Genomic DNA, 27880 nt, shown 5'->3' with positions numbered 1-27880 from the left:
TTCAGCCCATGCCATGCTGCCAACAGAGTGTCCTGCTCCAGACTAGACCAGCCCACACCATGCTGAGAGACACAAGACAGTAGTGGCTAAGTGGGCAGTATTCGAGCTCCAGTGCCTGGACTTGTCCTCCTTGTCTGCATTTTTCTTTCTCCTTCTACCCCTTCTTTCTTTACTCTCAGACTTAGCTGATAAAGAGAGTTCTTTGGCAGGAGTCGGCTTTGATGGGTTCTGGAGCAGAGCAACATTTTCAGAGGCAGTGTGGTTGCAGGGACGGTCAGTCGGCCTGTGAAGCCCTGAGCAGGACTCTCACTTCCATGTGGAGTAGGTCCCTGACAGCAATATGGCCAGAACTGGGAAGCCTGGAGCAGGACACTCTCTCAGCGACATGATGTGGGAAGCCTGGAGCGAGTTGGTGTCACTTAAAATTAAAAGATGGCCTCCAAACAATCAAAAGGTAGCCCTTCAAAAAAAAACCTGACCCCTGTGTGTATGAACAGCCTCAGTGCTTATGCATTAATGTACTATCAACAGATAGATGTGTAAGTCTCCACAAACTGCCTGGAAAATACACAGAACAAACATTATGATAGCCATAGGCAAAATGGACCATGGCTTTAAATATCCAAGCAAGTACATCCTATTGAAAAGTCAGGCAGATGGGCAGAGGAGGTGGGGTTGTCTTAGTAGTATGAAATGACATTAAATCAAGAACAAGAAATGATGTTGGGTCAGGTGTTGTAGAATCTGTATGGGTAGAGTTGAGGAACCACAAAAGGTTAAAAAAAACATAATGGGAGTTATGTACAGGCCTCCAAACATTATACAGGATGCGTGACACAAGATACACATGTAAGAAAGGCATGGTTTCAGTTATCATGGGGGATTTCAATATGCAGGTGGATTAGGAAAATCAGGTTGGTAGTGGATTGCACAAAAATGAATTTGTGGAATGTCTACGAGAGAGCTTTTTGGATCAGCTTGTGGTGGAGCCTACGAGGGAACATGCAAATCTGCATTTAGTGATGTGCAATGAGCCAGACATGATAAAGGAGATTAAGGTGAAGGAACCCTTAGAAGGTGGTGACCATAATATGATTGAAATTGCAGAGTAAATTCTGAGGGAGAATCTGGAATCACATGTAATGGTATTACAGTTGAATGAAAGTAACTGCAGAGGAATGAAGGAGGAGCTGACCAGAATTGAGTGGGAGAAGAGCCCAGCAGGAAAGACAGTGGAACAGCAATGGCAGGAGTTTCTGGCAGCAATTCGAGAGACACAGCAAAAATTCATCCCTAGGAAAAAGAAACATACTAAAGGGAGGATGAGGAAGGCAAAAGAGAAATCATAATGTGACAAAGGGCAATGGGAAGCCTACAAAAACCAACATAGTGGGTATGGTGGCCATCACTAAGAAAGTTCCAGAAAAACTGAAAGGTTTAAAGGTGGATAAATGAGCTGGACCAGATGGACTACACCCAGTATTCTGAAGGACATAGCTGAAGAGATAGTGGAGGCTTTATTGGTGAAATTTCAGGAATCACTAGAGTTAGGGAAGGTCCCAGAGGACTGGAAAATTTCTAATGTTATACTGCCCCCTCCCCCCACTTATGAAGGTGTGAGAAACAAAAGCTCACTCATTTTAATAATTTCAGTCCGAGACCAAAAATCTGAAACAGTGTCGTTTATTTGTACATTTGCAAGTGGGTGCCATGTCTAATGCCAGGTAAGGCAATGACAAATGCACATCAAATCCAACAAACTCTCGAAATTTATACAGTTTGAATCCCCATATTTTTTCTTATTTCATTGTTTGCCCCCTCCTCCGCTTACGTCATTCATTTCCTTAAGACTGATCCCACAACTTCTGTTTATCCGGCCTTGTCCGTGACAAATGTCTATCTCTGCCTCCCCCATAAGGTTGTTTGACGTCATCCCATCCTTTGCTTACCATTATCTACTCCCTCCATCTGGCTGCCCCTCACAGCATCTTATCACTAAGCCCTTTTAATTGGGGTTTGTTCCTGTGTCTCTGTACAAGTGGGAAACAGGTGTTTATAAAGGCCTCTTTTCACAGCATTTTATCTAATGCCTGTATTTCTACCATTGTTCTGTAATCACGTCTCATGCTAACATACCATTTTGTAACGGATTATATATTTCCTCATTCTTGCTAAATCAGCTCTCGTCCGAAACAATCCCAAACTAATGTGAATTCATTTACTCTGTATCAGAACTTATAATTGCAGAAATAACATTAATTCACCTATATCCCACAAAGGGATGAAGACAAAAGATGGAAAACTGCAGTATCCAGCAGATCGCAGAGATGGGGATGGTAGCTGGTGACTAGTGGTGTTCCACAAGGGTCAGTGTTGGGGCCTCAACTTTTCACTTAGGTCCTAGAGATGTACAGGACTTAAACAGACCCTTCAGTCTAACTCGTCCATGCCAACCAGATATCCTGACCAAATCTAGTGTTATGTGCCAGCACTTGGCCCATAATCCTATAAACTCTTCCTATTCATTTACCCCTCCAGATGCTTTTTAAATGCTGTAATTGTACCAGTCTCCACCACCTCCTCTGGCAGCTCATTCCATACACATACCACCCTCGGCGTGAAAAAGTTGCCCCTTAGGTCTCTTTTATATCTTTCCCCTCTCACTCTAAACCTATGCCCTCTAGTTCTGGAGTCCCCACATGAAGGAAAAAACCTTGTCCATTTATCATATCCATGCCTCTCATGATTTTATAAACCTCTATTTATCACCCCATTGAGTATAAGGGTTGGGAGGTTATGTACAGGACATTGGTTAAGCCACTTTTGGAATGTTGCATGAAATTCTGCTCTCCTTCCTTTCGGAAGGATGTTGTGAAACATGAAAGGGTTCAGAAAAGATTTACAAGGATCTTGCCAGTGTTGGAGGATTTGAGGTATAGGGAAAGGCTAAACAGGCTGGGGCTGTTTTCCCTGGAGCGTCAGAGGCTGAGGGGTTTATACATTAATAATTTAGATGAAGGAACTGAGGGCATTCTGGCTAATTTGCAGATGATACAAAGATAGGTGAAGGGACAGATAGTATTAAGGAGGTAGGGAGGCTGCAGAAGGATTTAAATGCAGTGAGCCTGAAGCGTGGAGATTCTGAATCAGTGGTGCTGGAAGAGCACAGCAGTTCAGGCAGCATCCAACGAGCAGCAAAATCGATGTTTCGGGCAAAAGCCCTTCATCAGGAATAAAGGCAGAGAGCCTGAAGCGTGGAGAGATAAGCTAGGGGAGGGTGGGGGTGGGGAGAAAGTAGCATAGAGTACAGTGGGTGAGTGGGGGAGGAGATGAAGGTGATAGGTCAGGGAGGAGAGGGTGGAGTGGATAGGTGGAAAAGGAGCTAGGCAGGTCGGACAGGTCTGGACAGGTCAAGGGGACAGTGCGGGCTGGAAGTTTGAAACTAGGATGAGGTGGGGGAAGGGGAAATGAGGAAGCTGTTGAAGTCCACATACTGTCCCCTTGACCTGTCCGGACTTGTCCGACCTGCCTATCTCCTTTTCCACCTATCCACTCCACCCTCTCCTCCCTGACCTATCACCTTCATCTCCTCCCCGCTCACCTATTGTACTCTATGCTACTTTCTCCCCACCCCCACCCTCCTCTAGATTATCTCTCCACACTTCAGGCTCTCTGCCTTTATTCCTGATGAAGGGCTTTTGCCCGAAACGTCGATTTTGCTGCTCGTCGGATGCTGCCTGAATTGCTGTGCTCTTCCAGCACCACTGATCCAGAATCTGGTTTCCAGCATCTGCAGTCATTGTTTTTACCCTGAAGCGTGGAGAGATAAGCTAGAGGAGGGTGGGGGTGGGGAGAAAGTAGCATAGAGTACAATGGGTGAGTGGGGGAGGGGATGAAGGTGATAGGTCAGGGAGGAGAGGGTGGAGTGGATAGGTGGAAAAGGAGATTGGCAGGTAGGACAAGTCATGGGACAAGTCAGCCCTGCCTCAGCTGAGGGCTACACTCTCTCAGAATTGCAAAGGACCCACTCTGTACTATATCCTCAGGAGAATTCATACTCTCAACAAACAGTATTTCAATTCCATCTCAAACATTAAAAACTGTAAGTACAACAAACTTTTATCCACCCACCTCCATAACCAGCGCTCCTCAAACATTCCAGAAGATTCCCTTGGCCTCGGAATCTACTCAGACGCCATTAGCCATGCAGCTGCCACCCCCACGCTGATTGATGATGTCACTTCTGCCCCCATCATGGCCACTCCCACAACCCCTTCCACCCCTCACAATTCCTCATGCATCACACATGACATCACATCCGCCCTTCACATCATCGCTGATGCCACATGCTTAGTGACTTTTGCCACCCCTAATGCCGTGGTCACCACCACTTGCGCCCCCACCAGCACCACTCACCTGTATTCTGCTGACATGCCCTCCGCAGACCCCACTGTCACTATCCCCACCCCCCAGAACCCCGAGGGGAACACTACCCCTGCTCATGACTCCACCCCCATTCCCCCACCATCACACCCACTCCAGTTACAGGTTCCCCCCCCACACCAGATCCCAGCTCCCAGCCCTGCCGAGTTTTCAACATCCCCCCAGACCTCCCCCTCGCTGAGGACGAACGATCAGTCCTCAGCAAAGGACTCACCTTCATCCCCCTCCGTCCACGCATCAATGAATTTAATACACGCCGTGACGTCGAACAATTCTTCCGTCGCCTCCGCCTCCGAGCTTACTTTCACAATCAGGACTCCCGCCCACCTTCCGAGGACCCCTTCGCCCACCTCCAACACACTGCATCCACCTGGACACCCCGCACTGGCCTATTACCTGCCCTCGACCTCTTCATTTCCAACTGCCACCGGGACATTAACCGCCTCAACCTGTCTACCTCCGTCCCCCGCTCCAACCTCTCACCCTCACAACGCAGAGCCCTCCAATCCCTCTGCGCCAATCCCAACCTCACCATCAAGCCAGTGGATGAAGGGGGCGCAGTGGTAGTCTGGCGCACTGCCCTCTACACCGCTGAAGCCAAACGCCAACTCGAGGACACTTCTTCCTACTGCCCCCTCGACCATGACCCCACCCCCCATCACCAAATCCTCATCTCCCAGACCATACAGAACCTCATCACCTCAGGAGATCTCCCACCCACAGCTTCCAACCTCATAGTCCGGGAACCCCGCATTGCCCGGTTCTACCTCCTTCCCAAGATCTACAAGCCTGACCACCCTGGCTGACCCATTGTCTCAGCATGCTCCTGCCCCACTGAACTCTTCTCTACCTACCTCGACGCTGTCCTATCCCCCTAGTCCAGGAACTCCCCTCATATGTTCGAGATACACCCACGCCCTCCACCTCCTCCAAGACTTCCATTTCCCCGGCCCCCAACGCCTCATCTTCACCATGGATATCCATCCCTCTACACCTCCATCCGCCAAGACCAGGGCCTCCAAGCCCTCCGTTTTTTTCCTCTCCAGACGTCCCCAACAGTACCCTTCCACCGACACTCTCATTCGTTTGGCCGAACTGGTCCTCACCCTTAACAATTTCTCCTTTGAATCCTCCCACTTCCTCCAGACCAAAGGGGTAGCCATGGGCACACATATGGGCCCCAGCTATGCCTGTCTCTTTGTTGGCTACGTAGAGCAGTTGATCTTCCGTAATTACACCGGCACCACTCTCCACCTCTTCCTCCGCTACATTGATGACTGCATTGGCGCCACCTCGTGCTCCCGCGAGGAGATTGAGCAATTCATCAACTTCACCAACACATTCCACCCTGACCTTAAATTTACCTGGACCATCTCTGACACCTCCCTCCCCTTCCTGGACCTCTCCATCTCCATTAATGACGACCGACTTGACACTGACATTTTCTACAAACCCACCGATTCCCACAGCTACCTGGATTACACCTCTTCCCACCCTACCTCTTGCAAAAATGCCATCCCGTATTCCCAATTCCTCCGCCTCCGCCATATCTGCTCCCAGGAGGACCAGTGCTACCACAGAACACACCAGATGGCCTCCTTCTTTAGAGACCGCAATTTCCCTTCCCACGTGGTTAAAGATGCCCTCCAACGCATCTCATCTACATCACGCACCTCCATCCTCAGACCCCACCCCTCTAACCGTAACAAGGACAGAACGCCCCTGGTGCTCACCTTCCACCCTACCAACCTTCGCATAAACCAAATCATCCGCCGACATTTCCGCCACCTCCAAACAGACCCACCACCAGGGATATATTTCCCTCCCCACCCTTTCCGCCTTCCGCAAAGACCATTCCCTCCGTGACTACCTGGTCAGGTCCACGCCCCCCTACAACCCACCTTCCCGTCCTGGCACTTTCCCCTGCCACCACAGGAACTGTAAAACCTGCGCCCCCACCTCCTCCCTCACCTCAATCCAAGGCCCTAAAGGAGCCTTCCACATCCATCAAAGTTTTACTTGCACATCCACTAATATCATTTACTGTATCCGTTGCTCCCGATGTGGTCTCCTCTACATTGGGGAGACTGGGCGCCTCCTAGCAGAGCGCTTTAGGGAACATCTCCGGGATACCCGCACCAATCAACCACACCGCCCCGTGGCCCAACATTTCAACTCCCCCTCCCACTCTGCTGAGGACATGGAGGTCCTGGGCCTCCTTCACCGCCGCTCCCTCACCACCAGTCGCCTGGAGGAAGAACGCCTCATCTTCCGCCTCGGAACACTTCAACCCCAGGGCATCAATGTGGACTTCAACAGTTTCCTCAACATTTCCCCTGCCCCCACCTCACCCTAGTTCCAAACTTGCAGCTCAGCACTGTCCCCATGACTTGTCCGGACTTGTCCTACCTGCCTAGCTCCTTTTCCACCTATCCACTCCACCCTCTCCTCCCTGACCTATCACCTTCATCCCCTCCTCCACTCACCTATTGTACTCTATGCTACTTTCTCCCCACCCCCACCCTCCTCTAGCTTATCTCTCCACGCTTCAGGCTCACTGCCTTTATTCCTGATGAAGGGCTTTTGCCCGAAACGTCGATTTCGAAGCTCCTTGGATGCTGCCTGAACTGCAATGCTCTTCCAGCACCACTGATCCAGAATCTGGTTTCCAGCATCTGCAGTCATTGTTTTTACCTTGCAGAAGGATTTAGACAAGTTAGGAGAGTGTGCAGATGGAAAACAATGTGGAAAATGTGAGGTCATACAATTTAGTCAGAAGAACAGTGGCATAGATTATTTTCTAAATGGGGAGAAAATTCAGAAATCTGAAATGCAAAGGAACTTGGGAGTCCTAGTCCAAATTTCCCTGAAGGTAAACTAGCAGGTGGACTTGGTAGTTAGGAAGACAAACACAATGTTGACATTTATTTCAAGAGGACTAGAAATATAAAAGCAGGGATGTATTTCTGAGATTTGAAGGCTCTGGTTAGACTATATTTAGAATATTGGGTCCCAAACCTCAGAACGGATATACTGGCCCTGGAGCGGGTCCAGAGGAGGTTCATGAGAATGATCCCAGAAATGAAAGGCTTAACATATGAGGAAAGCTTGAGGACTCTGGGTCTATACTCGATGGAGTTTAAAAAGATGAAAAGAGTGATCTAATTGAAACTTACAGGATACTGACTGACCTGGACACTTAGCAGGAGAGGCTAACACCCAAAGGCACAGCCTTAGAGTAAAGGGATGACACCTTTATAACTGGAGAGGAGGAGAAACTTCAGCCAGAATGGTGAATCTATGTAATTCATTGCCACAGAAGGCTGTGAAGGCCAGATAATTGAGTATATTTAAGAGAGAGAGAGATAGGTTTTTGATTGTCAAAGGGATCAAAGGTTACAGAGAGAAAGTGGGAGAGTGGGATTGAGAAACGTATTAGCTGAAAATGTGTTGCTGGAAAAGCGCAGCAGGTCAGGCGGCATCCAAGGAGCAGGAGAATCGATGTTTCGGGCATAAGCCGTTCTTCAGGGATTCCTGAAGAAGGGCTTATGCCTGAAACGTCGATTCTCCTGCTCCTTGGATGCTGCCTGACCTGCTGCGCTTTTCCAGCAACACATTTACAGCTCTGATCTCCAGCATCTGCAGTCCTCACTTTCTCCTTGAGAAACGTATGAGCCAGGATTAAATGGCGAAACAGACTCGATGGGCTGAATGACCTAATTTCTGCTCCTATGTCTTTTGGACCATGTTCTTAGTTGGATTCATAGATGGCAGGTTTCACCTCTTTAAATAAAAAGATGTGTCATGCACAGAATTTGCTGAAGTGAGACAGGAGAACAGCCCTTTAAAGACCATCAAAACATGATGATACCATCCCCTGTTGTTACTTACTGCTCTTTAGCAGCTTGGTCTGCTCTGTGCATCTTCTCTTCATTTTCCACCCATGCACAATCCCAGAGGGAAGATGTGCGAGGCCAATGCCTTTGTCAAGAAGTCAGCTCATTAAACAAGAGCCTAAACGTCAGTGAAACTAAATACTGCAGCACCAGCCAAACCATTTCCTTCAGACTATTAAAATCTTGAGACAAGTATCACGCTAAAACAAAAAGCAGATCGTTCTGCTATAATACGACAGTTATGTTCCTCTGCACGTCACTCTATAGAAAATCCTATTATGGAAAACTTATTATTATGGGGATCTTATTATGGGTGGCACGATGGCACAGTGATTAGCACTGCTGCCTCGCAGCGCCAGAGACCCAGGTTCAATTCCCACCTCAGGCAACTGCCTGTGTGGAGTTTGCACATTCTCCCCGTGTCTGCGTGGGTTTCGTCCGGGTGCTCCGGTTTCCTCCCACAGTCCAAAAATGTGCAGATTAGGTGAATTGACCATGCTGAATTGCCCATAGTATTAGGTGAAGGGGTTATTGTAGGGGAATGGGTCTGGGTGGGTTGCTCTTTGGAGGGTCGGTGTGGACTTGTTGGGCCAAATGTAAGTAATCTCATCTAATCTAAAACAGCTTTAGAAAACTGCATTACGGAAAACCGCAATAGGAAATCGTGCTGTGGAAGACTGCTGGTAGAAAATCGCTACATCCATTCAGTAGGAAGTTTGCGTTACCCAAACAATGTCTACAATTTGTGCTGACAAGGTGCACGTTATAGCAGAGTGACCTGTGCACCAGTAGTGAGAATAAATAATCCAGTAAAATTGTGCTGGTGGAAATCTTTCACACTGTTTGACACTGTGTTCAGTTATGCAAGGTTAAGAGAAAGCATCGGCTGGATCTTTGTTCCTGAAAATGGTAGCATTAGTGTCAATACAGCATTGCATACCAATTGACCTGCCCACTCTGTTGATACACAAGTGGCAAGTGCGCAAATCTCTTTAGTGGCTGCACATCCCAGAGGTTGGTACACATATTATAAATGCTAGTGTTGGGTGTTATGGCTGGACCTCAAGCAAGATTCCCCGATTTGTCAGAATATGAATTAGACTTACTTGCCACGTATTCAAGAACAGAAGTACAGTGAAAAGCTTCTATCACTACCATTCTGAACACCATCTTAGGTTCGAGGTAGAAAAATAAATAAGGTTAAAGGTTCAGGGTTAAACTCCTTCTTTAGTCATGGACCCGCAGACACTCCATACTGGACTTTCTGCATGAGCATTTGCACTCCCCATGAGGGCTCAATCTCTCTCCCACACTGGGCATGCTCTCCTCTGCACTGGACTTGATCTCTCCCCTGCACTGCCATCTTTGCCCCTGACCACCACCTGCCTCGCCACCAACTGCTCCAGACTTTGAAAATACCACTGACCGCAAGGGTTCTGCCTGACTCACCAGCCACCTTGCTGCCGAGTGCCAAAGTCCCACTCATCACCTCCACAACAAGAAATCTTTTTAAAAATGAAGCTAAGAAACAGAGCAAAAAAAAGAAAAAAAAATGTTTTCTTTACAACATTTTATAGTCTCAGATGGGATACTGTAAATTATTGATTGGTTTTCCTTCTTTATTCACCATCTTCTTGTTTTATTACAACAAGGTTAATTTGTAAATGATCCCTCCCCTAATGGGTAGCATTCTCCCAGTTTCAAAAGAACTTATTTTGAAAGCAGTCAATTTAACCATACTGCCTTAAGTTAACACACTGAGTTTATTAAAATGTGAGATGAATTAGTAATGCAACACACAAATTAAAAATTAGAGACAAGGCAAAACTATAAAAGTTAAGAAGTCAGACATCAGTCTGAATTGTTCACAAACAGCAACAGCTGAACGTTATGGCCACCATAGTGAAAGTTACTGGTAGCACTGATGTTGTTAGTTATCGTCGGTTTCATGATCCTTAGTTTTTCAGATTGAGATTCTGTTGTCCTGACCCCAAAAGTTTGGTTGAATTTTAGCAGTCAGGTTTAAGAGGGAGCCCTTTATTTGCGCTATTTCCTTTTGTTTGGCTGTTAGCTAGCTGCGCTCTAACACTCAGGAGAGAGAGAGTAGACAGTCTTTACCCAAAAGGCAGGGGTAACTACAGAACAGCTCTTCAACTGTAACCTTTACAGCATACTAACACCTGAGCTCAGGCTGGTTTTAACTAACATGTTCACTCTCACAATCACACCTGCACTGAAACTGGCTTTTTAATCCCCGTCCTTCTGTATTCTTAAAAAGGAAAAACACGTGTCTGCAGTTTGGGGCAGAATTTGCAGACAGCTGGCTTGCTGTCAAACATGGGAGTCATCAGCCCTTTGTTATCTTTGAACTCACATGAGATCACTGTCCAGTCTATTTTGATTTTCTTCTGCACCACAAAAAAGACCGTGGTTTGAGGTGTCCTCTGTGTCCCATAGGTATGCTGTTTGGAAAATGTAGGGGGTGATGGATTCTCAGGGGAACGTAGCTCGAACAGCCAAGTTTCTGATATTGAGACTGGCTCTAATGCAACGAGGGGTATGTCGGCTTCCAAGAGATCAATTGTGTTAGGGGATTCTGTAGTCCGAGGTACAGACAGATGTTTCTGTGGCCAGCAGAGAAAAAGCAGAATGGTGTGTTGTTTCCCTGGGCCAGGATCAAGGATGTCTCAGAGAGGGTGCAGAATGTTCTCACGGGGGAGAGGGGCCAGCAGGAGTCATTGTCCACATTGGAACCAACGACATAGGAAGGGAAAAGGTTGAGATTCTGAAGGGAGATTACAGAGAGTTAGGCAGAAATTTAAAAAGGAGGTCCTCGAGAGTAGTAGTATCTGGATTACTCCCAGTGCTACGAGCTAGTGAGGGCAGGAATAGGAGGACAGAGCAGATGAATGCATGGCTGAGGAACTGGTGTATGGGAGAAGGATTCACATTTTTGGATCATTGGAATCTCTTTTGGGGTAGAAGTGACCTGTACAAGAAGGACGGATTGCACCTAAATTGGAAGGGGACTGATATACTGGCAGGGAAATTTGCTAGAACTGCTTGGGAGGATTTAAACTAACAAGTTGGGGGGATGGGACCCAGGGAGATAATGAGGATTAAGATCGATCTGAGACGGGTACAGCTGAGAACAGAAGTGAGTCAAACAGTCAGGGCAGGCAGGGACAAGGTAGGACTAATAAATTAAACTGCATTTATTTCAATGCAAGGGGCCTAACAGGGAAGGCAGATGAACTCAGGACATGGTTAGGAACATGGGACTGGGATATCGTAGCAATTACGGAAACATGGCTCAGGGATGGGCAGGACTGGCAGCTTAATGTTCCAGGATATAAATGCTACAGGAAGGATAGAAAGGGAGGCAAAAGAGGAGGGGGAGTGGCATTTTTGATAAGGAATAACATTACAGCTGTGCTAAGGGAGGATATTCCCGGAAATACATCCAGGGAAGTTATTTGGGTGGAACTGAGAAATAAGAAAGGGATGATCACCTTATTGGGATTGTATTATAGATCCCCTAATAGTCAGAGGGAAATTGAGAAACAAACTTGTAAGGAGATCTCAGCTATCTGTAAGAATAATAGGGTAGTTATGGTTGGGGATTTTAACTTTCCAAACATCGACTGGGACTGCCATAGTGTTAAAAGTTTAGATGGAGAGGAATTTGTTAAGTGTGTACAAGACAATTTTCTGGTTCAGTATGTGGCTGTACCTAATAGAGAAGGTGCAAAACTTGACCTACTCTTGGGAAATAAGGCATGGCAGGTGACTGAGGTGTCAATGGGGGAGCACTTTGGGGCCAGTGACCATAATTCTATTTGTTTTAAAATAGTGATGGAAAAGGATAGTCCAGATCTAAAAGTTGAAGTTCTAAATTGGAGAATGGCAATGTTGACGACATGAGGCAAAAACGTTCGAAAGCTGATTGGAGACAGATGTTCGCAGGTAAAGGGACGTCTTGAAAATGGGAAGCCTTCAGAAATGAGATAACAAGAATCCAGAGACAGTATATTCCTGTTAGGGTGAAAGGGAAGGCTGGTAGGTATAGGGAATGCTGGATGACTAAAGAAATTGAGGGTTTGGTTAAGAAAAAGGAAGCATATGTTAGGTACAGACAGGATAGATCGAGTGAATCCTTAGAAGAGTATAAAGAAAGTAGGTGTATACTTAAGAGGGAAATCAGGAAGGCAAAACAGGGACATGAGATAGCTTTGGCAAATAGAATTAAGGAGAATCCAAAGGGGTTTTGCAAATATATTAAGGACAAAAGGGTAACTAGGGAGAGAATAGGGCACCTCAAAGATCAGCAAGGCGGCCTTTGTGTGGAGCCACAGAAAATGGGGGAGATACTAAATGAATATTTTGCATCAGTATTTACTGTGGAAAAGGATATGGAAGATATAGACTGTAGGGAAATAGATGGTGACACCTTGCAAAATGTTCAGATTACAGAGGAGGAAGTGCTGGATGTCTTGAAATGGTTAATGGTAGATAAATCCCCAGGACCTGATCAGGTGTACCCGAGAACCCTGTGGGAAGCTAGAGAAGTGATTGCTGGGCCTCTTGCTAAGATATTTGTATCATCGATAGTCACATGTGAGGTGCTGGAAGACTGGAGGTTGGCAAACGTGGTATCACTGTTTAAGAAGGGCAGTAAAGACAAGCCAGGGAACTATAGGCCAGTGAGCCTGACCTCAGTGGTGGGCAAGTTGTTGGAGGGAATCCTGAGGGACAGGATGTACATGTATTTGGAAAGGCAAGGACTGATTCGGGATAGTCAACATGGCTTTGTGCGTGGGAAATCATGTCTCACAAACTTGATTGAGTTTTTGATGAAGTAACAAAGAAGATTGATGAGGGCAGAGCAGTAGATGTGATCTATATGGACTTCAGTAAGGCGTTCGACAAGGTTCCCCATGGGAGACTGATTTGCAAGGTTGGGTCTCATGGAATACAGGGAGAACTAGCCATTTGGATGCAGAACTGGCTCAAAGGTAGAAGACAGAGGGTGGTGGTGGAGGGTTGTTTTTCAGACTGGAGGCCTGTGACCAGTGGTGTGCCACAAGGATCGGTGCTGGGCCTTCTACCTTTTGTCATTTACATAAATTATTTGGATGCGAGCATAAGAGGTACAGTTAGTAAGTTTGCAGATGACACCAAAGTTGGAGGTGGGTTACCTCAGATTACAACAGGATCTTGACCAGATGGGCCAATGGGCTGAGAAGTGGCAGATGGAGTTTAATTCAGATAAATGCGAGGTGCTGCATTTTGGGAAAGCAAATCTTAGCAGGACTTATACTTAATGGTAAGGTCCTAAGGAGTGTTGCTGAACAAAGAGACCTTGGAATGCAGGTTCATAGCTCTTTGAAAGTGGAGTCGCAGGTAGATAGGATAGTGAAGAAGGCGTTTGGTATGCTTTCCTTTATTGGTCAAGAGTATTGAGTACAGGAGTTGGGAGGTCATGTTGCGGCTATACGGGACATTGGTTAGGCTACTGTTGGAATATTGCGTGCAATTCTGGTCTCCTTCCTATCGGAAAGATGTTGTGAAACTGGAAAGGGTTCAGAAAAGATTTACAAGGATGTTGCCAGGGTTGGAGGATCTGAGCTACAGGGAGAGGCTGAACAGGCTGGGGCTGTTTTCCCTGGAGCGTCGGAGGCTGAGGGGTGACCTTATAGAGGTTTACAAAATTATGAGGGCATGTATAGGATAAATAGACAAAGTCTTTTCCCTGGGGTCAGGGAGTCCAGAACTAGAGGGCATAGGTTTAGGGTGAGAGGGGAAAGATATAAAAGAGACCGAAGGGGCAACTTTTTCACACAGAGAGTGGTACGTGTATGGAATGAGCTACCAGAGGATGTGGTGGAGGCTGGTACAATTGCAACATTTAAGAGGCATTTGGATGGGTATATGAATAGGAAGGGTTTGGAGGGATATGGACCGGGTGCTTGCAGGTGTGACTAGATTGGGTTGGGATATCTGATCGGCATGGACAGGTTGGACTGAAGTGTGTGTTTCCGTGCTGTACATCTCTATGACTCTAACTTTTCTTGCACTGTTCTGATCTTCATTAGTTTGATGTTTGCCATATTATGCTGAAAGATACTACTAATCCTCCCAGGGACCTATGATAAAACACTAGATCAAGGCATTTGTTTGCTCCTGTCTCAGGTTTTAATACAACTGCTGAACAAAAGAGAGATTTGTCCCAATCCTATCCTTCAATAGATTTTGATTTACTGACACATTATTTTAATTCATTTTCTGTAACTTGCTCAAGGTTCAGCAACCATGGATGAATAACTTTCCCAGCTGTGATACATCTTCCTTCGTCAATCAGCACCTGTTGGTGTTGTCTTGCATTTGAATTTGTGTTTGTGGGTTTTTTCACTGAGCTGGAAGGTTCATTTTCAGACGTTACATCACCCTACTAGGTAACATCTTCAATGAGCCTCTGGACAAAGCACTGCTGTTGATTCCTGCTTTCTATTTATATGTTTGTGTTTCTTTGTGTTAGTGATATCATTTCCTATGGTTATGTCAATTCCTATTCTTTTTCTCAGGGGGTGGTAAATGTGTTTGTTGATAGAGTTCCGGTTGGAATGCCATGCTTCTAGGAATTCTTGTGCGTGTCTCTGTTTGACTTGTCTTAGAATGAATGTGTTGTCCCAGTCGAAGTGGTGTCCTTCCTTATCTGTATGTAAGGATACTAGTGAGAGAGGGTCATGTCGTTTTGTGGCTAGTTGGTGTTCATGTATCCTGGTGGCTAGTTTTCTGCCTGTTTGTCCAATGTAGTGTTTGTTACAGTTCTTGCACGATATTTTGTAAATGACATTAGTTTTGCTTGTTGTCTGTATAGAGTCTTTCAAGTTCATTAGCTGCTGTTTTAGTGTGTTGGTGAGTTTGTGGGCTACCATGATGCCAAGGGGTCTGAGTAGTCTGGCAGTCATTTCCGAGATGTCTTTGATGTAGTGAAGAGTGACTAGGGTTTCTGGATGTGTTTTGTCTGCTTGTTTGGGTTTGTTGCTGAGAAATCGGTGGACTGTGTTCATTGGGTATCCGTTCTTTTTGAAAACACTGTATAGGTGATTTTCCTCTGCTCTGCGTAGTTTCTCTGTGCTGCAGTGTGTGGTGGCTTGTGGAAATAATGTTCGGATGCAGCTTTGTTTTTGGATGTTGGGATGACTGCTTCTGTCATTCAATATTTGATCCGCATGTGTTGTTAGACTGGAACTCTATCAACAAACACATTGACTTGGACCCCATTTACCACCCCCTGAGAAAAAGAACAGGAAATGACATCACCATTGGACATGACATCACCACAGGAAATAACATCACTAACCCAAAGAAACCCAAACAGAAAAATAGAAAGCAGGAATCATCAGCAGTGCTTCGTCCAGAGGCTCACTGATGATGTTACCTCATGTGGTGACGAAACATCTGAAAATGAACCTACCAGCTCAGCGAGCAAACCTGCATCCAGAACCTCAACCTGAACTACAAATCTTCTCAAAACTTGCTGCATTTGAATTTCTTTAGCAGGTTAGTCTCTTCACTCACTTCATACTAATCAATGTTAATTATTGCATTGATGCAATCTGAATTGCCAAGTGTCATTTCTGGCAACTTAAATTATTTGTACCTGCTGGTCCAGGAGAATTAAAGAGCTGAACAACATTTCAGAACAAATGGTTTATTAATTTCAAGAATCAAAAATTTAAGAGGAACTTAGAGTTAAACAAAATAAAAATTCTCTTCAACTATCAAAAATACATCATCTTCAAGAATCAAAATCAAGAAATGTAAACAAAACAAATCGATTAACAGAACCACTGAACTTTAGTGGAATGGAGAGACCAGATTGCTTTCAGATTAATACTGCTTTGGTCCCTGCAATTTACATTATAATTGTGGCATTGGTGTGAAATGCAAATTCAGTGCATTGATGGTGTAGTTGTAGTTTGAATTCACTCATGAAATGCTGCATGGACTAGAAATTCATTTAAAGTATTTGATTTTTCAGAAAATTTTGCTCCCCTTTCCTGTTTTAGTACAGACACATTCCAAGAACTGTACTCTCCATTTACACTGAGCAAGACATTGAAGTTCAGTCAGATATTTCTTTCTCCTTTAGTAACTCGAGAACACCGTGATAAACTTGAGGAAATTGCTTGAAAGTTTAACAGAAACTTTTGAATGTCAATCCTACCAGGCAGTTGCAAGAAGGTTCACAATAGCACCTTGTAAAAGACGAATTGACAACACAATCTGCTCAGAGAGGATAGCTCCTGTAATCCTTGGCTCTGGATTGATAGGTTGTTTTATAATTAATCAATGCATTTTCAGATTGGGTAACAGTAGTGATAAATCAGAAACAGTAGCTTTACAGTATTCTGCACAGTCTGGTTGATTTCTAAGGTTTCTACTTAATCACAATGCAACTCATCTTAGAAAAGGGTGTTGAAGAGGTGCTGGTGCCATTACCTCCATGCTTGGTACTTGAACACTATAGAGATGTCTGATGCTAATTGAGGGAGAAGTATCATGGAGCTATTTTGCTCCTGTTTTGTTTTGTTCTCATATGCAGACAAAGGAAGTGCTGACTGGCTGGCTGAACAGCCAAGTATTATGTTATGACTTCAGTCACAGGTCTAATAATTTAATGAATTGTGGCATACTGCAATTAGAAAATGCAGGAATTCACCCTTCTAATTCACTCTAAACGTCACTGTCAAGTTTTGTGAATATTCAGAACTTGGTATTTAACTTGAATAACAAGCCACAATACAGATACCGCAAGTTCATTACAGATTATGAAGTAACCTGAAATGCGTTATTCATAATTATTTATCTCTTTTTCACAGATAGAGGCACAGTGATACTGGGCAGTTGAGGGACTCCTATGTATTCAGCAATTCTTCCAGAATGACGACCCCCATTCTGATCACAATCCTCCAGTGTGACAGGGGTCTTTGTGGCTGAAGTTGAACAGCTGGAATTCCAATAGCTGGAAGCAGGTTCCGTACCATGTTGGCAATTAGTATAATGCTTTCTGGCTGAGCCTGTCACAATACAAAGGTACGTGAACTATTAGCAGTTTAAATTGAGTTCAGATCTAATAAATACGTTTTTCTACTGGGTCAATACAGGAAAATCTGTTTTTTTTCCACTGGGATTGGAGATTGCTAGGTACAAATCCAAATTGTCAGAATCAGCCCACTCAATTGCAAGGGGCATTTAAGGTTGATGTAAACTGGAGATGGGTACTAAATGCTGGCCAGCCAGCAGGGCCCATATCCCACAGATGAACTGAGAAAAATAATGATTTCTTCTGTCCCACTTTCTCTGTGCATAGATTTGAGATAGAAGAAAATAAGGATGGTTTTTGAGAATGGTATGAGGCATGTCATTTAGAGTTGTCGGAGCAAATTACTGCAGATGCTGGAATCTGTACTGAAAACAAAAATTGCTGGAAATCATAGTGTGTCAGGCAGCATCCATAGAGAGAGAGAGAGAGCAAGCTAACACTTCAACTCACGATGACTCTAATGAAGATGATGCCTGATCCGCTGTGATCTCTAGCATTTTTATATTCATTTAGAGTTTGTCTACAAAGAAAGTTTGGACAACAAAGAAACCACTTTTACCTTCAATGTCTGCATTATCGTAATATCATATATATTGAAAAGAAAACGTACTTGCAAAATTCACAAAGAGCTTTACAAAATGGCTCCCAAAAGTCAAATGACAAATATCGTAGACTTCAGCTCATAGAGTCATAGACATGTACAGCATGGAAACAGACCTTTAGGTCCAACTCATCCATGCCGACCAGATATTCCAACCCTATCGAGTCCCATCTGCCAGCACCTGGCCCATATCCCTCCAAATCCTTCCTATTCATAAACCCAGCCTTTTAAATGTTGTCATTGTACCAGCCTCCACCACTTCCTCTGGCAGCTCGTTCCATACACCGCACCACCCTCTGCATGAAAATGTTGCCCCTTAGGTCTCTTTTATATCTTTCCCCTCTCAGCCTAAACCTATACCCTCCAGTTCTGGACTCCCCCACTCCAGGGAAAAGACTTTGTCTATTTATCCTATCCATGCCCCCTCATGATTTTCTAAACCTCCATAAGGTCACCCCTCAGCCTCCAACGCTCCAGAGAAAACAGCTCTAACCTATTCAACCTCTCCTGATAGCTCAAATCCTCCAACCCTGGCAACATCCTTGTAAATATTTTCTGAACCCTTTCAAGTTTCACAACATCCTTCCGACAGGAAGAATTGCGTGCATTATTCCAAAAGTGGCCAAACCAATGTCTTGTACAGCTGCAACATGACCTTCCAACCCCCATACTCAATACTCAGACCAATAAAGGAAAACATATGAAACGCCTTCTTGACTATCCTATCTACCTGCGGCTCTACTTTCAAGGAGCAATGAACCTGCACTCCAAGGTCTCTTTGTTCAGCAACACTCCCTAGGACCTTACCATTAAGTGTATAAGTCCTGCTAAGATTTGCTTTCCCAAAATGCAGCACCTCACATTTATCTAAATTAAACTCCATCTGCCACTCCTCAGCCCACTGGTCCATCTGATCAAAATCCCTTTTTAATCTGAAGTAACCTTCTTCGCTGTCCACTACACCTCCAATTTTGGTGTCATCTGCAAACTCACTAACTGTACCTCTTATGCTCGCATCCAAATCATTTATGTAAATGACTAAAAATAGTGGACCCAGCATCGATCTTTGTGCACTCCATTGGTCACAGGCCTCCAGTCTGAAAAGCAATCCTCTACCACCACTCTCTATCTTCTACCTTTGAGCCAGTTCTGTATCCAAATGGCTAGTTCTCCCTGTATTCCATGAGATTTAACCTTGTTACCCTGTTTCTCATGGGGAATCTTGTCGAACGCCTTACTGAAGTCCATATAGATCACGTCTACTGCTCTGCTCTCATCAATCCTCTTTGTTACTTCTTCAAAAAAATCAATCAAGTTTGTGAGACATGATTTCCCACGCAAAAAGCCATGTTGACTATCCCTAATCAGTTCTTGTCTTTCCAAACACATGTGCATCCTGTCTCTTAGGATTCCCTCCAACAACTTGCCCACCACCAACGTCAGGCTTACCGGTCTATAGTTCCCTGGCTTGTCCTTACAACCTTTCTTAAATAGTGGCACCACGTTTGCCAACCTCCAGTCTGCTGGCAGTTCGTCTGTGACTATCGACGACACAAATATCTCAGCAAGAGGTCCATAAATCACTTCCCTAGCTTCCCACAGAGTTCAAGGGTACACCTGATCAAGCTCTGGGGATTTATCCACTTTTATGCGTTTCAAGACATCCAGCACTTCCTCCTCTGTAATATGGACATTTTTCAAGATGTCACCAGCTATTTCCCTACATTCTATATCTTCCATGTCATTTTCCACAGTAAACACTCGTGCAAAATATTCATTTGGTATCTCCCTTATCTCCTGCGGCTCCACACTAAGGCTGCCTTGCTGATCGTTGAGGGGCCCTATTCTCTTGCTAGTTACGCTTTTGTCCTTAATGTCTTTGTAAAAACTCCCTAACCTCTCTTTAACCTTATTTGCCAAAGCTATCTCATATCCCCTTCTTGCCCTCCTGATTTCCCTCTTAAGTATACTCCTACTGCCTTTATACTCTTCTAAGGATTCACTCGATCTATCCTGTCTATACCTGACATATGCTTCCTTCTTTTTCTTACCAAAACCTCAGTTTCTTTAGTCATCCACATTCCCTATAGTTACCAGCCTTCCCTTTCACCCTGACAGGAATATACTGTCTCTGGAATCTCATTTTGTCATTTCTGAAGGCTTCCCATTTTCCAGCCGTCCCTTTACCTGCGAACATCTGCCCCCAATCAGCTTTTGAAAGTTTTTGCCTAATACTGTCAAAATTAGCCTTTCTGCAATTTCAAACTTCAACTTTTAGATCTGGTCTGTCCTTTTCCAACGCTATTTTAAAACTAAGAGAATTATGGTCTCTGACCTCAAACTACTCCCACACTCCCTGCCTTATTTCCCAAGAGTAGATCAGGTTTTGCACCTTCTCTAGTAGACACATCCACGTACTGAATCAGAAATGTTCTTGTACACACTCAACAAATTTCTCTCCATCTGAACCCTTAACACTATGGCAGTCCCAGCCTATGTTTGGAAAGTTAAAACCCCCTACCATAACCACCCTATTACTCTTACAGATAACTGAGATCTCCTTACAAATTTGTTTCTCAATTTCCCTCTGACTAGTCGGGGGTCTAAAATACAATTTCCATAAGGTGGTCATCCCTTTCTTATTTCTCAGTTCCACTCAAATAGCTTCCCTGAATGTATTTCCAGGAATATTCGCCCTCAGTACAGATGTATCACTATCCCTTATCAAAAACACCACTCCCCCTCCTGTCTTGCCTCCCTTTCTATCCTTCCTGTAGCATTTGTATCCTGGAACATTAAGCTGCCAGTTCTGTCCATCCCTGAGCCATGTTTCTGTAATTGCTATGATATCCCAGTCCCATGTTCCTAATCATGCTCTGAGTTCACTTGCCTTCCCTGTTAGGCCTCTTGCATTGAAATAAATGCAGTTTAATTTATCAGTCCTACCTTGTTCTCTGCTTTGTCCTTGCCATATTGTGTTAGAAGTATTTATCTCAGGAAGGAGTCACACGAGATCTTTTGAAATTCAATGTACATTTCCAAGGCTAATCTTATTGAACCAAGATATCCAGGAATTGTGAACAGCCCTTCCCAGCTTTCCACAACCTAACAATCTGCTTAAAACCTCAGCTTAAAACATAGACAGATTCAAAGCAGGATTCACACCTAAAGTGCATTGTCTAACCTTACCCCTTGTACATTGATAAAACCATTAATATCTCGGAACAAAGAGTTGATAGGAATCCAGATTTTGCATTTTAATCAGCAGTCTACCTTCTAACTGATTAAAGGATTCGACAAAGGCAGGTAGTTTCAAAGTCGTTAACGTTTTACTTATAAATACTGTGCTTTATACTTCTCTTTCATACCAGGCTTGAGGAAGGAGCTGAGCTCTCAAAGCTTGCAATTTCAAATAGACCTAGTGGACTATAACCTGGTGCTGTTTAATTTGACAATGAAAACCATCTGAGCTAATGGCTGAAACAATTAAAAGTTAATTACTTCCAGTGTAGGCCTAAAAATTTTTTTTTATTCACTTGTGGAACATGGGCATTACTGACTAGGCCAGCATTTATTGCCTGTCCCTAGTTGCCTTTGAGAAGGTGGTAGTGAGGTGCTTCCTTGAACTGCTGCAGTCTGTGTGTTGTAAGTTGACCCACAATGCCCTATGGGAGGAAATTCCAGGATTTTAACCCAGCGACACTGAAGGAACTGTGAGATATTTCCAAGTCAGGATATTAGTTGGCTTAGAGGGGAACTTGCAGGTGCTCCCATGTGTCTGCTGCTCTTGTCCCTCCAGGTGGAAGTTGTCCCAGTGCCTAATATAGAAACATGGTTCACCAGTATGGGGATAGCAGCTATTTTAAACTTTAAACTGTGCAAGACAGTTTGTGAGCAACTATTTTGTGTCTTGTGCCCCAGGAAGAACTCAGACACCAACAGACAAAAGTTCTCAGCCAAGAGGATCAAAAATTATAAAGGTATTAATCTATGTCCTACTCCTGATACCAAGCACAACTGAATACAGAAATAAGAAGACGTGGAATACATAGCAGCAAAGTTCGTACAAAAATGGAAGGCTTTCGATTCTTGAGGCATTGAGATCAGTGCTGGAGAAGGTGAGACAAGCTAAACAAAATACACCCTGACAGGACCAGGACCAATACATTCACAGTGGGATTTATTCATTGTGTTGGGAAGGCTTTAAACGAGCAAAGCAGGGGCATGGAAACCTGAAGTAGATTCAGAAGAGAAAGAGGAAAAGGTAGAAGCAGAAGGCAGAAGATTAATAAACAGTTAGATTCGAACTGTTAGACCCGGACTATCCAACTTATCTCCCATCTCAACTATTTCCAAAACTACTTACCTCCATCCCTCAACCCGATTCTGCCTCCCAACCAGATCTGACTACCCCATCTGGCTACTCCTCCCAAACAGACTACACCGCACAGACCTGACTGCACCCTCCCAACACCTGCAAATCTCACTGGCCTTCCCAACACAACCTGGTTACCACCTCTGACCTGACTACCCATCCTGATCTGACCTGCCCAGAATACTCCTGACCAGACTTCCCCCTCACCCTTTGCAAACCTCAAACACGTGGGCGGCACGGTGGCACAGTGGTTAGCACTACTGCCTCACAGCGTCAGAGACCCGGGTTCAATTCCCGCCTCAGGCGACTGACTGTGTGGAGTTTGCACGTTCTCCCTGTGTCTGCGTGGGTTTCCTCCGGGTGCTCCGGTTTCCTCCCACAGTCACAAAGATGTGCAGGGTCAGGTGAATTGGCCATGCTAAATTGCCCGTAGTGTTAGGTAAGGGGTAAATGTAGGGGTATGGGTGGGTTTCGCTTCGGCGGGTCGGTGTGGACTTGTTGGGCCGAAGGGCCTGTTTCCACACTGTAATCTAATCTAATCTAATCTAATCACCTACCAACCTACTGTCTCATCTACTTACTCCCCTACTCACATCCCCAGCTACACTTCCACCTTGCTACTTACTCACCATCACACATTCTCCCAGCCTGTGCAGCCATTAAAAGAGGAGTGTTCTGACTTAGCCCCAATTCTGTTCCAGTCAGACAGAGATGTTATGCTGCACATTTTAGTTAAATCCAGAGTTGGCAGTCCCTGATGAAATGCAAAGCACTATCAAATTGAGAAAAGTTTTGAGTGTGCGCATGACTGCTGCACAAAACTCCAGGCTACTGTCTCTCCATGCCCTTCTACCAAAATGTATAACTTCATCCTCTCTGTATTATATTTCATCTACCACTTGTCTATTTCATTAACCTGTCTATGTTCTTCTGAAGTTTACCATTATTCTCCTCATAGTTCATAATACTTCCAACTTTTGTGTCATCTACAAATTTTGAAGTTGTCCTTCACACCAAAGTCTCGGCCAAATTTGCATTTGGAAGACTAAAGCAATTTGGGCTGTCATTAAATCTGCAGGAGGTTGGAGAAATTGGGTGAATTCAGACTTTAGAAGGACTTAAAGACAAGGACTAAAACCTTGGAGTTAATTCACTGCAAGATTCAGATTAATGGTGAGAGGGGCTTAATGTAGGACAGAATATGAAAAGGTATATTTGGACAAGTTGGAATTTGCACCGGAAAGCCACAGAAGTGTACTAGATAATGTTTAAATGGTGAAAAAAAAATTAGGTTCATGCAGAGGTAATGGAAGATAGTATTAGGAAGGTGAAAATATTGCAGTGTTGATGGGGAGGATTTTGAGTTTGAAGCGTAATTCAAGATTGAATTACATTACAAAATGTCAGTCTCATTCAATCTGTTTGGGAAGCTAAGGATAGGTATTGAAATCAGTAACAAGTTTGTGATAAGCGCTGGTTTGTGTTGATGCTATGGAGTGACTACTTTCATCAATACAATCCTAAATGGCTTTGTCCTTGTAGGCGCCGCCTACCATGAGGTATGGGCATTGGAGTTCAGTCCTTCATTGTACAGGCAACTCACTTAGACTACTTTGCCCCGACTCTGAGCTTGATGCAGCTCTGTCTCTCCCTTATCTAAGAATGATGTGGGGATGCCACTGTTGGACTGGGATAGACAAAGTCAAGAATCACATGACTCTGGGTTATAGTCCAGCAGGTTTATTTGAAAACACAAAGCTCCAAAAGCTGGTGTTTTCAAGTAAACCTGTTGGACTATAACTTGGTGTTGTGTGATTTTTGACTATTATATAGAGAAAGCTATGTATGGGTCTCTGGATTTCCAATTGACAAACAAATGGACTGAATGCTGATTGTTGTAAGACAGCTCTCTAGTACGGCTATTTCATCCTCTGTTTGAGTCACAATAACATGTGACTGCTGATGTTAGACTGACATCATACCATTAGTTAATACATTTTCATCACACTATAAGCACCAAGAATTATCGCTTTGAGTTTTCCACTGAGGGAAATTGTTAATCATCCATAACTTCATATCAGTCAGGTGGTCTGATATCACATGGGATAGTATTAAAATTTAAGAGAAGTCGTGCTTCATGATTAGACATGAAGGCATTTGATACGCTTGCCTTTATTGGTTAGTGCATTGAGTATAGGAGTTGGGATGTCATGTTGTTGCTGTATAAAACAGTGGTTAGGCCACTTTGGAATAATGCATTCAGTTCTGGTCTCCCTACTATAGAAAAGATGTTGTTAAACTTGAAAGGGTTCAGAAAAGATTTGCAAGAATATTGCCAGGGTTGGAGGGTTTCAGCTGTAGGGAGAGGCTGATTAGGCTGGGGCTATTTTCCCTGGAGCATTGGAGGCTAAGGGGTGACCTCGTAGAGTTTTATGAAATCAGGAGGGGCAGAGATGGGGTGAATAGCCAAGGACCTTTTTCCCAGGCTAAGAAAGTCCAAAACTAGTGGGGATAGGTTTAAAATGAGAGGAAAAAGATGTAAAAGGGATTTAAGGGGCAACTTTTTCACACAGCGGATGAAACGTGTAAGGAATCAGTTGCCAGAGGAAGTGATGGATCGGGTACAATTCTAACATTTCAAATGCATCTGGACTGGTACATGAATAGGAAGTGGTTGGAGGGGTATGGGTCAAATGTTGGCAAATGGGATTAGATTAATTTAGAATGTCTGGTCAACATGAGCTAGTTGAACTGAAGGCTCTGTTTCCAAGTTGTTCAACTCTATAACTCTGTGAAAGATGACCCCATGCCTGTGGATGCTGTCACCATGGCATAGCAGAGTTAGGAAGATTATAAAGGTGACAGTGACAGAAAAGGACAAAAAAATCCACTGATGTAATTCAAACTCAATTGGTAACACTGACACATTATGCCAAAACAAAAAAGCCATACATTAAGTAATGAGAGATGATGATAATTATTTTTACCCATTAGCCTCTTGCCTACATTTGTTAAACCCAAGCGGTGTAATGAGATAGTCAATCCTACAGAAATTATTAGGCTCTTTCAAATTTCTTCTTCCAGCGACCTTTCCTGGAAAGGTAGCAAGTTAAGTCTTTGCCTTCTGGTTTGTCTCTTTATTTATGAAATTCCACTAAAATATCTTCTGTTTTATTCAGATTTATATGTTTGAAATACAATATAAAAATATCTGTGGACATGGACAGAGCTTTAGCATCAATATTAACTTTTAAACTTACCAGCTCATCAATGATGAGGAGAGCGCGCTGGATGAATGGCACATTATGGTCATAATTGTCATTTAATTGGTCACCCATCTGCTGGAGTCTCCTGCTTATATCCACAATATTGTCAATGTTAGCTAAGAGAAAATAAAGCAGTTATAACAGCAGAAATGAATGGCAAAATCCCACAAAATTCCCCACTCTGTAGTAATTCCTACAAATCATGGAGGGAGCTTGTCATCTGTCATGTGTTGCATTTTCTAACTTACAGTCTGTTGTGACCATTCTAGAATACAAGGACCTTTGTAAAATCATAATCAGAACATCTATTACTGCAGTCTCCTTGTTTATAATCATATTGTAAACTTTAAGGTTTTGCCAGCTTTTAGTCCCGAATGTGTTTCCACAATACTTTTAATGTGCTGGTATTAATCTGCTCACTCTTATTAGTCAGTTGGTAACCCTCTGTTCCTGGCATAGTCTTCTATTGGAGGTATGTAAGGAAAATGTCAGTAGCAACTTTCCAAGAAAAGGGTAAAAATATATGATATTATTTACTTCAAATGGAATTGTTGACATGTGTTATTCATATTGTGTGAATGCTAAGTCCTGGAGTTTGGAAGAGTTAACCAGATAGAAGGGTTAACCAAATTGTTACAAAGCATTAAAAATAGACTCTCATCATTGTGCAGCATCAGACTCAAATGTGACTTTCTTGCAGTTGTGTTTGTAAAAATGCTGCTCAGAGTTGTTCACTTCATTTGTCCCCTAACAATATCTTCAAACTTCATCTGCATTGTCTCTTAATAAATCAAAGCAGTATTTATCTGTTATTCATTAAAGTTTGTTTCTAAATGCTGTGCAGCTTTAATTGAATGAAACATTCCTGAGCTCTAATCCATAACTCAGGGGATAGTAGACAGAAGAAAGTGAAAAGGCAGCAACTCCATTTGCTAGTCCCAAAACTTTCAGATTGGGTTGCCAAACAATGCCTGATTTCATTGTTTCTGGTTTCTGGATAACCAGAAACAATGAAATCAGGCATTGTTTGGCAACCCTCATTCACGTCTTCATTTTCGACCTGAGGCATGGGAACAGTTTAAAATTCAGCAAAGGAGGACAAAGGGATTGATTAAGAAAGGAGAAGTATGAGAGTAAGCTTGCAGGGAAGATAAAACCTGATTGTAAAGGTTTACATTGGTATGTGAAGAGATAAAGATTGGCAAAGACAAATGTAAGTCCCTTGCAGTCAGAAACAAGGGAATTTATAATGGGAAACAAAGCAATAGCTGCCAAATAAATACTTGATGCAAAGATGCAGGTGTTGGACCGGGGTGGGCAATGTTAAAAATGACACGACGCCAGGTTATAGTCCAACAGGTTCATTTGAAATCACAAGCTTTCAGAGTGCTGCTCCTTCATCAGGTGAAGTACACACATACTTTTACAAAACAGGACACAAATAACATACTAGAAATGTTGGGAAACAAAGGGCCTAGTGAGAGGGATGAGTGTAAGGAAATCAATATATTAGGGAAATGGTGTTGGGGAAATTGTTGAAATTAAATATTAAATAATCCCTAGAGCCTGATAATCTACATCGTAGAGCACTTGAGGATATGGCTCTATAAAAAGTGGATACATTGGCGGTCATCTTCCAAGATTCTTTAAATTTCCCTGTTTCTAACTGAAACGGAGCTACGTTTGAGTTTGCTAATATTTTTCTCTTCACATATCTATAGAACGTTTTACAATCAGGTTGTATGTTCTCCTCAGGGTTATTCCCTTTCATCTCAGAACAGTTCCTATGGATTGGAGGGAGCTAATATAACTCTTCTATATAAAAAGGGAGGTATACAAACAAAAAACAGGAATTATCAGCCAGTGAATCTGAAGGCAGACATGGGGAAAATGCAAGAGTCTATTCTGAAAGATTTAATAGCAGGGCACTTGGAAACAGTGGCAAGGTCAGGCAGAGACAGCATGGATTTACAAAAGGGAAAGCATACCTTACAAATCTACAGGAATTCTTTGCGTATATAAACTCCAAAGCAGTTTAACTCTTTGCAAGGGAATGATCACAGGTCATTCCTACACTGCCTGCCTCGTCATCTTACTCTGCCGGGTGGTCACCCATTGCCTTTCTGCTTGTGGAGTCTTAGTCTTTGGTGTGACCACGATTCTCACAGTTTTGCAGATATTCCTCAT

General features: G+C 43.7%; 1 protein-coding gene across 1 annotated transcript; it reads right to left on the bottom strand.

The window, feature by feature from the left end:
- Window positions 1-524: 524 nt before the first annotated feature.
- On the bottom strand, window positions 525-27880 carry LOC148145180 (uncharacterized). Its single transcript, XM_087973792.1, has 5 exons — window positions 27790-27880; window positions 25688-25809; window positions 14967-15595; window positions 9789-9860; window positions 525-558 (listed from the first exon to the last, which is right to left on the bottom strand). Exons 1-5 carry the CDS (start codon window positions 27878-27880, stop codon window positions 525-527), a joined length of 948 nt encoding a protein of 315 aa, XP_087829918.1.

The sequence above is a fragment of the Chiloscyllium plagiosum genome, unplaced genomic scaffold, assembly GCF_037043375.1.
Source record: "Chiloscyllium plagiosum isolate Xiang-an unplaced genomic scaffold, Cpla_swu_hap1 HiC_scaffold_26, whole genome shotgun sequence".
Classification (NCBI taxonomy): domain Eukaryota; kingdom Metazoa; phylum Chordata; class Chondrichthyes; order Orectolobiformes; family Hemiscylliidae; genus Chiloscyllium; species Chiloscyllium plagiosum.
This window is presented reverse-complemented; position numbering and strand designations above follow the sequence as displayed.